The sequence below is a fragment of the Cololabis saira genome, chromosome 16, assembly GCF_033807715.1.
Source record: "Cololabis saira isolate AMF1-May2022 chromosome 16, fColSai1.1, whole genome shotgun sequence".
NCBI classification, from domain to species: Eukaryota; Metazoa; Chordata; class Actinopteri; order Beloniformes; family Belonidae; genus Cololabis; species Cololabis saira.
The window spans coordinates 25736671-25750593 of NC_084602.1; the positions used below are offsets into that span (position 1 = coordinate 25736671).

Consider the following 13923-nt stretch of genomic DNA (forward strand, 5'->3'; position numbering starts at 1 on the left):
AGAGATTAGTCCAGGGAAGCCTGGTAATGGAAACAAAAACAAAAATAGATAGAAAAGAGAGAAGTAGAGAATGAGAGAGCCAAAAAGCATTCCCCGTACGTCACGGTAGGTCCTCCGGCAGTCTAGGCCCCTAACCCCATAACTGTAGAGACGTCAGGGTCATTTGAGCCAGAGTAATAACAGAATTGTTTCATTAATTTGGTTATAATTAGATTTCCTCTCAAATATGTTGTGGCCAGTAAATGTAAATTCAAAGATTTTTCCAAAATGGACCGATAAAATCTGCTCCAACCCAATTCCAGGTTCGTTAAAAGAAGAGGTGATAAACAGTAACTCCTGCACTCAGTTTCTTAAAGTAAATTAAAAGCACTTCAGACTTTTCTCAAATATTGCTCAATTAAGGGGGTGATTGAGTGCACACGTTCAGTAATTGTCTGGGTGAGGAGCCGGGAGATGGGGGTGCACATGGTGTTGTGCAGGTGCCGTGAGTGCTGGTTGGTCCTCGCTTTCTCTCATGCTGCCACTTCATTCACCAAGCCAACCATCACGTTTGCTCAGATTAAGAGAAACGCATTAAGGCTCAGGCTTGAATTGAGTGCACTCGGTGGGTTTCGATCCAAACAGAAACTGCTCTTTCAGTCTGCTGAGCCAGAGAGCCGGGCGACAAGGAGACTGCAATGTTTTGATTGGCTTTGCAGACGTAAACAAGAGCCGTACTTATGTGTGACCCCTGGGCCTGACCCCAGAGATAGACGCGTCTCTAATGGGTGTCTCTTTCAGCAGGCGGCCAAACCAGGGGAACAGAGGAGCCATTGTTAGCACCAGGGAAAGCCAATGTTCTCCCCATTAAAGGGCTGATCCAAGAGGAGAGAGCAAAGTTGAGGGAGGCTGATCTGCTGGCTTCAGGTTCATATTTGACATGATTGAAATGCTTCAAAACAACGTATAGTCTTATGTGTAGATAACACTTACCTACTAGCTGCTATTAAGGCTTGAACTTCTTTTGCTTTAAACATTTAAGACCCGGATTAGGAAAGGAGAGCTTTAGCGGTTGTGCACGGTAAACCAGGCGTGACTGGGATCGAAGTTGTTGTTCTGTTTCAACCACATCCTCTGACGCACTCATTATGTGCATGTGTTTGTGTCGGGAGGAGGAGGAGGAGGAGGAGGAGGAGGAGGAGGAGGAGGGGTGGCACAGACAAGAGAGCTCTATAGCTGTAAGCAGGAAAACAGGTGAGTCAGGTGTCGGTGAAGCGTGAAACTGGACCTGACATGTATTACAATACAAGTGCCACACGTCAGCCCTGAGGGAGGAGACTGTACAATGTCTGCTCTGTTGAAAGGAAGAACACCGAACGTGTGACTGTTTATGGCTTTTCATGCACACAAACTTTCTTTTTTTTTTAATCATTATTATCTTGGACTGATGATAAAAATGGATCTTCTATCAGGAGGAACAGACAGTCTTCAGAAATAGTGCAACAAATACACTTTTGCACCGCGGATATTCTGGTAACATCCACTTAACTCTAATATTTACGTATGTCAGGAGTAATCAATCACTCTCTTTTGCTTTGGGCACTGAAGCTGGAGTGTAACTAATGCTTTGGCTCAGCTTTAACACTTTAGGATGTGACAGTCACTGCTCTTATTCACGGTATATGTGTGCTTACTCAGCTGACATGCAACATATGACTGTATTCCTCCCACCGAATGAATGATCTAACAGCAGGAGGGATGCGAAGGGCAGCGTCCCTGCCAAGTGCCTGCATGGCTTCAGATGCCTGGCAAGCTCCAGACACTTGGCGAATCCAATGCTGGCTTACTGTCACAATACAGAATTCTTTAAATCAAACTTTGGGCTCAAAGGAGTGGGAGCGGAGAAAAGGAGCAAACTCGCTTTTCCTCTGCTGCATTTCTGTCCGAGAGCAGCTGTGTGAATTTCATGAAAAGCGAAGGGGAAAACAACTGTTTTCTTTTGCTTAATCGCCACACTGTATAGACCTGTGAGGGGAAGAAAACATTACTGTGCGATAAGCCAAACGCAAACACGACTCAAGATGATATCTTCAATAAAGTTTTATTGAAAAAAAGTACCAATAAACAAAAAGAAATCCAGAAAAAAAAGGATTTGTAGAGCAAAGCTCCATATGTACAGCATATTGCACTACATAACAAATGGTTTTTACTTCCATATTGTATCAACAACCAAAAAATATATATAAACACAAAAAAAAAGAGTGCACAGTAGAGTCTCGAAAACACACAGTCAATGTTTACAAAAATGCTACATTTTCGCTGGGTCTCATTTCTTGGTATACAGAGAGTGTGTGATAATCAAGACTTCATTAAAACTGAGCAGTTAAAGGCATATTCCGGGATTTTTTTAGAAATACATGTACACTTTATCGGTTTCGTAAAGAAGGGCTAGTATTTAGTCGCTACAAACTAAAGAGCCTCGTGAACCAACCCATGAATTAATTGGGCTCGCCGGGTCTGTGGTATACATGATGGTACGATGTGCAAGGAATGTTTCCATTTCAGTAATAATAAAAAAAAAACGTGATCAATCTCATGGACCTGAAAATGATCCTGATCATGTCAAATATTCCTTAGAAAAACAGACCTTCAGACTTTCTCTTAAGAAAATACCATTTACAAAGTTTTAAAAAGTCCATGAACAAGAAATGTTATCATTAAAAAAAAAAATCTAAACCTTTGTCAAAAAGAAAAGGCAACTTCAAATTTATATCAAGTGGACTACAAAATTCAACACACTGATGGTTTCCATAAAATACACAGCCATGTGTGCGTTTAGGGAACCTCACGCTAAGAAAATGATAAAGGGCACCGCGGTGGCTTGTTTCCCTTTTCCAATAAATCAACAGACCATCATACCTGAACCTACTTGGTCAAAGCACATGATTAGTCCAAGAGAACAATCCAGAGTATCTACTATACATTAACACACAACAGATAATAGACCTATAGGATTTACAGGAGCAAAGTACTTTCCAGTGCATACTGATTACAACACAATGATTAAGAAGAGAAATGAGAACAAACTAACATTTGTGGAGACAACCTTACTGGGTCTGTTTCTCTGTTTCTTTTTTGTTTTGTTTTGTTCCCCAAAGTCAGGTGTGGAGATAATGAAAAGAATCTGAACTACTTTGGACCGTCAATGGAAAATCATTGACTTTTCACTGAAATACATCTGTGGGCTTGAAAGGTGGGTTGTAGTTTCTTCTCTTGGTGAAGAGCAGCAGCTGTAGTTATCATTGGCAGCTGTATCGTTCCAATAGCCACACGCTTGGAGACTTCGAGTAAAACGTGCAGTTTGCAGTGAAATGCTTCGTCAGTGAAATGAGCCGTCACTAAAATTAGTTCACACAAAATCCTTCTGTGGGTGGTGATGTATGAGTAACAAATTAAATTTTTTTTTAAAAAGAGTTTGCGTGAAGCATTATAAGGAAGCGACGCCAGGCACGACTGGCAACCTGCTCTGCACAGACTCAAACAGCTGAACCCTGTGCAAACGCAAGACCAAAACAGAAACAGGAAACTGATTGCACACACGAGTGTATACAGTAGAAAACGGGTACAAATACCAAAAAAAATAAATAGAAAAAAAGGAAAAAATAAATTACAAAGAAAACGAACAGGTGAACAAAAACTACGTTAATGAAGGAGCAGCACAAAGAGGACGTCAAGAACCAAACGTGGAGACGAGGTGCTACAGAGACTGGCTCAGCGTTCAGGATCCGCAGGAAACTATTACCACAACCTCATTCAGTGTACCTCGCGCCTCTGACTTCATACTCAGTAGCCCCCCGTCGCCACCACAGCCTGCAAGTCGGCCTCAGACTCGTGGGTCCAACTGTACCGTTATGCGTGTCGTGACAAATTTTCTGAGTGGAACCTCTAATTGAAATGGCAATAATGCGCAAGGTTTCATCTTAAATAGACGGGCGAAAACGTGACCCTTCTTCTGACCGTGTGACGGATTCTCAAGGTTACCAGTAGCCCACAAAGTCCGTCCCTGAGACATCTTGAGAACAAATGAGAAAAAACTCTAATTACGCAGTGATGAATTCAACATATTGTAAGGAGCGAGTAATTACAGACTCCCTGATGTGTACTGCTCCTTGGGTCCAAAAGATAGGCTGGGTTCAGCAAGGAAAATAAAACAATAAACAGCATTTTCAACAGTGTTTTCAAACATATTCAGTTTTCCAAAGAAAAAAAATGACAGTTGTATTCACTTTTGTTTGTCTGCTAAGTCACTGGTGAAGTTTTTTTTTTTTTGTTTCTTTGTTTTTTTGCCAAAATGTCCCAAAACTGAATCTTAGCACTAAAGAAAAAACAGTATAAGATCATCCCATTGACTATCAAATGATGTAAACTCCCACAATGGTTACCTGAGAGGAGGATGTTCACAGATTGACAACGCCATATTTTCTGATGACAGGATAGGGAAAGTGGGAAACCTTTCTACGCAGAGACGTGGCTCCGTCTCCGGAGCGCGGCTACGTCACATTTCCAGAAGCAACATCCAATCAGGACTCCAAAACGTGATCGCCCAAGCCTCAACACTGATTGTGTGTTTTTTTGAAAACGTGATTGAATACATTGTGAAATGAGTTGGCAAGAACTGAAAACCTTCATACAAGACAGAGGTTAGTTTGGTGACAATCTGAACTCTTCAAGGGTGGATGTCTAGTGCAAAAACAGTGGATCCACAGCTCCACTTCAAGGGCATGGAGGTCTGAAAACAATCACAAGAGAAGAACACATCTAAAACCGAGGACAGTCTGACATCAGACACGGGGAACAAGGGAAAACCCAAAACTGAACGCCCGGTTAAATTACACTCTAAATAATGGTGGACTTGGCCGGTTGTTTTGAGGGGAAAATCGCTCCAACAGTGTGCTTGATTTGTTTGCTCTAATTTAGTGCATGGTGCTGGACTTCCAATAGTCCTTTATATGCGTTTAAAAGTCAGTCCCCGTGATTTTAATATAAATGTACATCTAAGACATCATTTAGCTGCCCACATACAGCCATTAGTTAAACCGTTAGACTAACAAGAGATGACAGCTGCACAGCACGACGACGAAGACCTTTGGACGATTAGGATGGCAACAATTCAATCCCTGTTGTTAAAACAAGAGCTAACTGGCCACATAATCTTATATTGAGGCAGTCGGACTGGTTCAGAGCGAACAAAACATGTTAACCAAATTGATTTGTCCTAATAATCGAGTGACACTAGAGCTTTTATTGATAAATGAGTGTACAGTTATCCATTACCAAATTGTTTGTTGCTCAACGGTCTTGTCGGTTCATGTAAAATCTAAGTGCAGTTCTTGTTTTGTTAGTGCAAAGGTTTGCTGGGAGTCGGCGGCCTTGTTTGACCCGACAGTGGCATGCATTACTACAAATTCCACCCCAATACTTCTAAGTCTCGCAAAGGTTTTTGACGTGTAGCACATGAGTGGAGGCAGACCTGCTTGGAACGGCTGCACATATTCATAGATGTTTAGATCATATTTTACAGTGGGCCAACTTTTACTTGTGCAGAGCTTTTTACATTGTTTCCAATATTCTGAAAAACGAAGGATCGAAGTTAATAACAAACCAAGAAAAATAAAGAGAAAGAAAAAAAGCATAAAGTAAAATCAAATCCATATATATAGGAAAAGATACATTTTCCATTGAGGTGAGGTGCAAAATGTGTTGTTCTATGAAGTTGCCTCTTTGGAAGTAAATCAACTTGACTGGTCTTCTGGTTGACTTTAAAAAAAAAAAGAAAGAAAAAGAAACAGTCCTACCACATCACCTTTCATTTCCTCACCATCTCATCTTCCCTGTCAAAAAAAGTCAATACTCCTTCTGGCAGAAAACACTAAATAAGGCATTCCCAGGGTCTGTGGAGGTCATTTTACAAGGATACAAGTCGAAGTGCAAAAATGTTTACAAGAACAAGTAACTGTACAAAACTAATACACCACACGTATGCCAAAGTATGAACATTGTCCTTTAGAGGAATCTCGCAGTATCATGGCATCTTCTTGGAAAGAAAAACCACACGACCTTGTATAAAAGTTGAGTTGTCTCCGTCCCGCGGCGACCTTTTAGTCTCCTTTCTTTCCTTTTCCAAACAGACCCGTGTTAGATTTGACAGTGCCATTCGGAAGTCAGTTCCTTCCAGAGAAGAAGGCGAAGGATGGAAGGGGAGGACGACCGCCTCACCTCCATCCTGCAGCACCTCCTCCAGCGTTGAACCTTCTATCAAAAAGAAGGTTGAGAAGAGTTGTCGCCAAGCGCCACCACAGCGGCCCCCGGTCCCTTTGGTTTTGATGGTACTGAAATGACAAATAAAGAAACAAAAATGAAACATACAGCAGTTAGAGCGCTCAAGTTTTCTCGCTGTAGTTAATGTAGTCAATGTCAGCAGTGATGTCTACTGTTTGAAAGAAGACACAGCGGCAGTTCCACATCAGACAGTGTCACATATGCACATTGTCCCTGACAATACTTATTAGACCCTGTGCGGGATCCCTACACAGGCCCGGGCTTACAACACACACATTCCAAGCCATAAACACGTTCATCATACAGTCACACTTTTTCTAACCTTTCTGGCAGAGAGCAGCAGCCAGCAGCTGAGGAGGAGACTCTCTCAGGTTTGCGAGCCAATTGGATTATGCACGATTAGGGGGATAATGCTATCTCAGCCATTGAGAACCTGAGATAAGATAATTGCACATAATGGGATTAGGGGGAGCTCTTGATGAGAGGCAAGGAGTCTCGGAAAAAGACGCATCTGCATGAGAGGGCTACAGTAGTACCAGCGGCTCATCTGCAGACGAAAGGCAGACTCCACTACGCCTGATAATACTGTAGCTATTTTGGGTCTATAAGGGCAATAAACTGAAGGCAGCTATTTTAGAAATGTTCTACCTTGTCTTAACAACAATTTACGGTGGTTTATAAGAGTCAAAATATCTACAAGCAGAGATTAGATTTTGCCATGTTCACATGACTCAACGTTTTTGTCCAGACCTTGACTTTGTTAATTGCCAAGAACTGTGATAAGGCTGCAGGTTTCCATATGCTTATCAGTTTGTGGTGAAGATTGCATGGTGTTGCATAAGCTGTGCCAGGATACTGGCCAGCATGTTGTGTTTTAGTTTCTAATAACTTACTTTAAACTGAGTTTGGGGAAAAAATAATATTAGGTAATATATATATCCTGATAAGTTCTCTATTGCACACAATAGTTAAGGATATAAAAATAGTTAAATCTTCCAATCAAATAAAAATATACAATATTTATATGGAGCACAGGGTGGATGAGCTCACCATGAACTTGTTTCAGTTTAAAACTCGCTTTTGTGAGACTGCAGCTCGTTACAGCTTTGTGAAAAGGAAGCCAAAATTACATCACATGTGAAATAATATTTATGTTGCATCTCGATGTGTAATATTAATGAGCAGTTTTAACATTAGCTCGCCAAGGCTGCAGAAGTAAAATGACTCAGCCTAGGAATTATTATGCCGCAGAAACTGCGCGGCATGAGGATTGATTAATCTCTGTAGTCAGAAGCAGAACGTTCCTCTGACCTTTTGCACTCCTTTCTATCAAGTCAAGTCACTTTCAGAAAAGAGGGAAAAAGAGATTGTGACGTGTGCACAAGCCAGTCACAACGTACGCGTGAGTCACACCACCAACTGTTAAAATGAGACTCTAAATTTAGCTTTAGATAGAGCGACACAGTCCAGCCAGATTCTCTGTGTCATCACTGACCCGATGTGTTTTATCGGTGTCCACTGCGGGCTCTGTCCGGCCAGCTGCTCAGGAGCGCTGCCTTATCGCTTGAGAAAACAGACCCACTATAGCAAGAAACGCTGGATTAGTCATATCAGCAAAGAGAGGAGCGCCAAGACAAATATAAACAAGCAATCGTAGTAAGACAGAGCAGACAACAACACATACTGACTTTCCCCCCATCCACACAAGCCATCGCAGTTTAATGAATGAAAAGTGTTTTTTTTTTCACTAGAACTCCTCTACTCCCTCTTTCTACAAGTGCTGAAAGGAGAGAGTGCCATGTCCTCACTAGAACAGTTAAGAGATAGAACTACAAGCACAGCGTGCATGCAAACCCCCACACACGGCCACAGGAGATATTCAAGCCTGCTTTCAACACCTCCTCTCGAAAGCACCAGGAGTCGTCTCTCTTAAAAAAACATGGGGATGAAACCCAACGCTGCTCCTTGCCCTGCGCAGGCTGGAGCGGCCTTCCTGCCATTGTGACTGTCATTACGGCTGTGTCTCAAATGGCGGGCTGGCTAATGTCAGCCATCCTCTGGGGACTTCAGAGTCCCCTCCAGCCCACTCTGACTGAGGAGCAATTTATCTGTCAGCATCCACCAGCACTCCTCTGCTACCTAATCCCTCCTTTCGCCAGGGGCCACCAGCTCCCATGGAGAACACTTACAGCCACACTGCTTCCAAAATGCCAAAATGATGGCAGTCGAGCCGCTTGGATTGCTAAGGGACAAGTGTCTGCACAAAATTTGCCTTAAAAATCACCTGCTCTCAGGAGCGACAAGATTGAGAACAAACAGTCGGGCCATTATCAGCTGAGAGTTTTTGTTTTGACTGTCAGATCATATGATAGGGAAAAGTGAGAGAAAGTAAAAAGCAGAAAAACAAGTATGGGTGTATTTATTTATGATCACTCACCAACAATACAATGAAGTGCACAACCGAGGTCAACAACATTAAGTACAAAAGCTGCAGTACATTCATCTAATGAAGAACCTGCCCGTCACCGAGTGTTTGATTGACTAAGAGCCAAACATACACTCAGCATTTCTCACACAAGGAGTAAAAGAGTTGTTATAATCTTAGTCATGCTGGTCTCATCACAAACGGTCTCATTCTTATTGGTGTAGATAATTTTTTTTTTTTTAGAGATTCTCTCAATCAGTCATCACTACCACGATAAGTATCTAAGCAGGATGTAACACAGGGACGTTTTTCGCTCTGACTGTCCTCTGTTGTTTACTCAACCAGCAAAAGGGAGCACAAGCCACTTCCTCATCCCCTGACCCGGGCCAGCCTCCGATGTGCGTCAGTATCCCGGCTGCACACACCGCAGCAAACCTCTTGTCTGACTGTCTGGTTCTCTGTGTGCGCCCGTCAGTGTCACAATGCATGAGTCATGCTTTGCTGCGAGGGCATAAATGACATCTGCTCGATAAGCACATGAGAAAATAAGAAACTGTCTCGCACTTCGTAATATGAGGTTAAAAACTGAATTACACCGTTTGCACACGGCAGGGTGTGACCAATTACCCGAACGACAAATGAATACGGTTTTTACTTGATCATTTAGAGTTTAAAGTGCAGACCTATATCCTTTATGTACATCATTATGGATCTGACCCCCTCTTTTTGCACCGCCTGTGTCTGTATTGACATCTTATCTGCGGCCACTTCTGGCTGACTGGAGGCTCCTTGGAACCACAGCTGTTCCCCTCTGGGCTCACGTGCTGAGCTTCGGGTTACAACATGTTTACCTACTCCCGCCACTTCTGCTTTTTGCTGTACGTATCAGCATGTGCTTAAATGTTCAAGTGTGACTAAATATGTGTGCTAGACTGTTAACCACCTGTGCAACAAAGGACTTGAACTTTTGCAGGAAATTCTCCCTGCGGTCCCATGTATACCTTAAAGCTAAAGAATACAGTATGCCGCGGCTGAGCAACACAACCGAGCAGAAGCGGCGCACCAATTCTGCGGGCACTGTCACCCTGACCACAGTTGTGTTGTTTTGACACCAGGCATCCTCCATGCCACTTGCCTCCATAGCACACTGAGGAAACAGGAGAAAAGAGAGAGAAATAAACAGGAAGAGGAGGCAGGGGAAGGGACTGGGGTTGGTGGGGATGTGGGGGAAGGGCTGTCCTGCGACTGCAGTGTCTTTGGCTCGAGGGGAAAAGAGCCGGGTGGGGAGGGGGGTGAGACTCCGGGCTGAGGTTCTGCATGTGCACAGCCTCTCCAAAACAAACAAGGAGCAAGCACAATATAAAAAGCAAACTTTTGACCCTCCATTAATCTCTGTCAGATCAACATGAGATCCAAATATTAAAAAACGCTGCGTTTTTGGTGTTGCTCATGTGTCATTGTCTTGCAAGGTTGGGAGGGAAACATGACACACGTACACATAAGTTGACTCACACGGACAGAATGACCTCTAACTTGATGGGAACAAACTTCTACGCCGTCTGTATGTGTGGCACTGCAGAAAAGTGAGTGGAAATGAGCAAAACAGATAAGAGAGTTTATTCTTCTCATTGTGCCAGCTTAGCTTCAGAGTCCTATGTGATCTACGTGTGTTGGGCAAGTGCAACTGTCAGAGGAATTAGTTAATTAATTTAATGCGAGCCACAGAAAGGGATTTTCTCCTCCGACTACATAGCACATTGCTGACGTAGGATTGGTATGTTGTACTTGTTTATCGACATCACAAGTAAAAGAAAAAAGACTTCAGTTGGTGCAGTCGACAAAGTGCAGTTTGTTCCACTCACCAGTTGTAGGTGTTCCCGGTGAAACTGGTCTCCTATCAGCTGGAGTTTCTGTCCGATGCAAGCCTCTACACTGCGCGCCACGGGCTGCTGTCGGGGCAGCCGTTCCATCCCGTTTAGCTCCTCCGCGCTGTTTCGCCGCCTCGCTTCAAAATCCCCAGCGAGCTCAAAGAGGGCTGGGAAGTGCAATCGAAAACCTGCGTTACCTGTTGAGTGTCAAAGCTGGTAATTACAATCTTATAACCAACATGTGTTCAGTAATATCATCTAAATATAACAAAGACAACAGACAGACGTCTCTTATACTGCAGGTAGAGAGACGTTTGCCAAGTATTGATGGATGTGATTGCGGCCAAACAGACTGCTTGGCTCTAACAACACTTTTCACTGCCGTTGTTTTATTACACATAACAGTTTTATAAGTCACTCACAAACATCAATTTCACAGGACCCAGACTTTAAGATAGGTGAGCTGTTCTAGCTACTTTTGAATGATTACTTGCACGTGGCGCCAGTGGAACTTTGCTATCACCAATAATCGCTTCTCTACAGTGTTGCTGCACAGGTGAGCATCACGGTCATATCTTGACAGCCACGGTGTCACTGTGGCGCCTTTTGAATAGCAAAGCAGCTGGGTACACTGCATGCACACCATAAAAGTGAGCGTGAAGACGACTATCAGGCGCCAGGGGGTGAGATCAGTGCTGCAACACTGTTACGCATTTCTCACACAGAGTCTCACATTATGACTTCATGGTCGAGTTTTATAACACCAGTTATCACATGTAAAGTGAGCTTCCCTTTTCTATCTTGAAATACAGTTTGTGATAATCCTCACCGTAAAAAAGTGGTCTGGGCTCCTCTGCGACTCCACAGGGAAGCATGCCGTTGTTGGGTACCGGGGTCGGGCCAGGTGTCTGCGTGCCCTTGTCTTCACACTTTATCTCCCTGAATGGTGTGCGCCAGCACAGGTGATCCGGCTCGAACACATCATCCTCCTCATCGTCCATACGGGGGGACTATAAGATGAGCAACCTTGAAAATGAGAAAGATATGTTGAGAACAAATATAGCTTATCGGTAATCCACTGAATGAGGCATCCCTCTTTTTCTTTCTTCAGTTATGGTGCAACCTTGGATAAATCAGCATTAGATCTGATGAGATAATCTCCAACACATTTATTATTCTTTCATTCCACCAAAGAGCTCATTATCATTACAGAGAACCTGTTGGGCCTCTAATTAGTGCTTTCAAATAAATCAAACCACAGTGCATAAATTGGGGAGGCGAAAAACAGCAGCCGAGCTGCCTTCATTTGAGGCAGAGAGCTGAATGCTTATTTAAGTAGCTGGCTCTGTTCAATTTGGTGATGAAACCACACAATGCACTGTGGTTAGGCCACTCGATTGTGGCACGAGCTTGACAAGTAAAAACAAAAAGAGGATTATCTCTTGTCCGGATTTCTCAACCAATTTATGGCTGGTTTTGTTAAGGCTGCAATATTTTACACAAAAGCTTGATTTGAAAAATTCTTATTGCATTTCAATGTAAATATCTAAAATGTAAACACATTGTATTAATATTACAAATCATAACCCATCATACCAGTCTTACCACAGCATGGTAAGAATCTCAAATTGGTAATATCTCCAAAGGTGATGATGCACTGGAATTTACCCTGAATCCTGCAGTGGGTCAAAGAGTTGTCAAAACATAGGTGAAATCTAGGTTGCCTCCTTAAGTCACCACTGAGTTGTAATACTGGGTTACAGCGTCACCACACTTCCAAATTAGGGTCCACACCAAAAGGGTAATGACAGTCCTTGAGGAAAATCCTAAAGCACTCTCCCGTCCCGGTCTGTCAGCCTGCAAGCCAACACCCCCCACCCCCAGGAGTTTTCATTTCTTCACTCAAGAAGCACATTGTCCTGTCTTGTGGCATGAGACCTTATACATATACTGTTTTTTTTGTTTGTTTTTTTTGGAAAGCAAAGTAAGGACACGGGTTCAGAAAAGAAAAGCTTAATCCCAGATATGCTGTGCTGCTTTGCTCCACTGGCCGGGCAGTGAGTTGTTAGTGCCAGTGGCTCCCCCTGCTGCAGGAAGAGGAGCCCAGCAAAACTGCAAGAGGGGGGTTGTTCAGGGTGATGGGGTGACTTTGTTTTTTTTAATATAGTTTCTATCCATGCGTACCAATACACCCTCTATTTCACTATTTCGACTTTATGTAACATTGTACTCATAAAGACCTCCTCTTGTTTAAAGCGGTGCCGGAGTCTGGCGACATTTAAATAAAAATGGTGCGTTCACAATCAGAATCAGAATCATGTTTATTTGGCCGAGTCAGGTCAAACAAGACAGGGAATTTGACTCGGTTATTTTCGCTCACTGTACAGTAAATAGGCAAATGACAGCTCTTATTAACATTTATACATTTTTTTTAAGTGAAAGGTGCCGCAGTATGAGGTAGACATGGTGAAAATGCACATTATATCCGTTAATAAGATAAAATTAATGTAAAAGCATCGAATTAAATAAGCAAAACACCGTAATTACGCAGTAACAGAGTTTGTTATGGCCGTATATGGAGGAAAACAACATTGACTTGTTGTTACAAAGTGCCGATACATGACAGACACAACTATTGTAAAGTTCATTCACCCGAGGAGCCGGAAAAGCCGGTATAATTAAAAACCCCTGCTGCATGAATGGCAATACAAGGTAAACTGAAAGCTATACCGTGCCTCTGTTGTACTACACTCACATGATAATAAAAATTGTCTTTTTCAGCAACAACTGCACGTTGTTTTTGTTTCCTTTGTCGGGACGTGGATGTTAAATGCTGCACAGCTGATACGGACACGTTCAGACATGTACTCACCGCAGAGACCGGCTTTGTCTTACAACACTGTCTTACACCCCGAGTGAGAAGGGAACAAACAAAAAGATGACAATAACTTCAATATCCTGCAAAGGCAAGCGGGTTTAGTCCTTTTCGCCTCCACGACCACTTCCATAACTGTGAGGAAAAGTGCAACAAGCCGACTTCTTTTCGCCGACGTCAGCTGACTCCGCCAGCGGGCGTGGCCTCGCCGGCGAGTAAAGGCTGATTTATGGTCCCGCGTTACACCAACGCAGAGCATACGGCGTAGGCCACGCCGTACCCTACGGCGTAGGTTCTGCGTCGATTTAACGCGGAGCCATAATTCAGGTTTAAAGTGAGGGTGATTCACGTGTGCAGCGTCGACCAATGGCTGCCTTTGTTTATATCCCGCCTTCTCGCGCGTAGATTGAGACACGTGGACGGGAAATTCCCCGTAG

At 43.2% G+C, this 13923-nt stretch overlaps 1 protein-coding gene across 3 annotated transcripts; it reads right to left on the bottom strand.

The window, feature by feature from the left end:
• Window positions 1-2099: 2099 nt before the first annotated feature.
• On the bottom strand, window positions 2100-13616 carry LOC133462491 (bcl-2-modifying factor-like). 3 transcript variants are annotated; one of them, XM_061743757.1, is made up of 5 exons: window positions 13484-13616; window positions 11441-11637; window positions 10606-10808; window positions 9745-9890; window positions 2100-6368 (listed from the first exon to the last, which is right to left on the bottom strand). In XM_061743757.1, the coding sequence occupies exons 2-5, from the start codon at window positions 11610-11612 to the stop codon at window positions 6062-6064; spliced, it is 828 nt and encodes a 275-aa protein (XP_061599741.1). In that variant the 5' UTR covers window positions 11613-11637; window positions 13484-13616; the 3' UTR covers window positions 2100-6061. The 3 variants fall into 3 exon arrangements, with proteins under 3 accessions (XP_061599741.1, XP_061599742.1, XP_061599743.1); XM_061743758.1 differs by lacking the exon at window positions 9745-9890; XM_061743759.1 differs by lacking the exon at window positions 2100-6368 and having other exon boundaries at window positions 8817-10316.
• Between the last annotated feature and the right edge of the window lie 307 nt (window positions 13617-13923).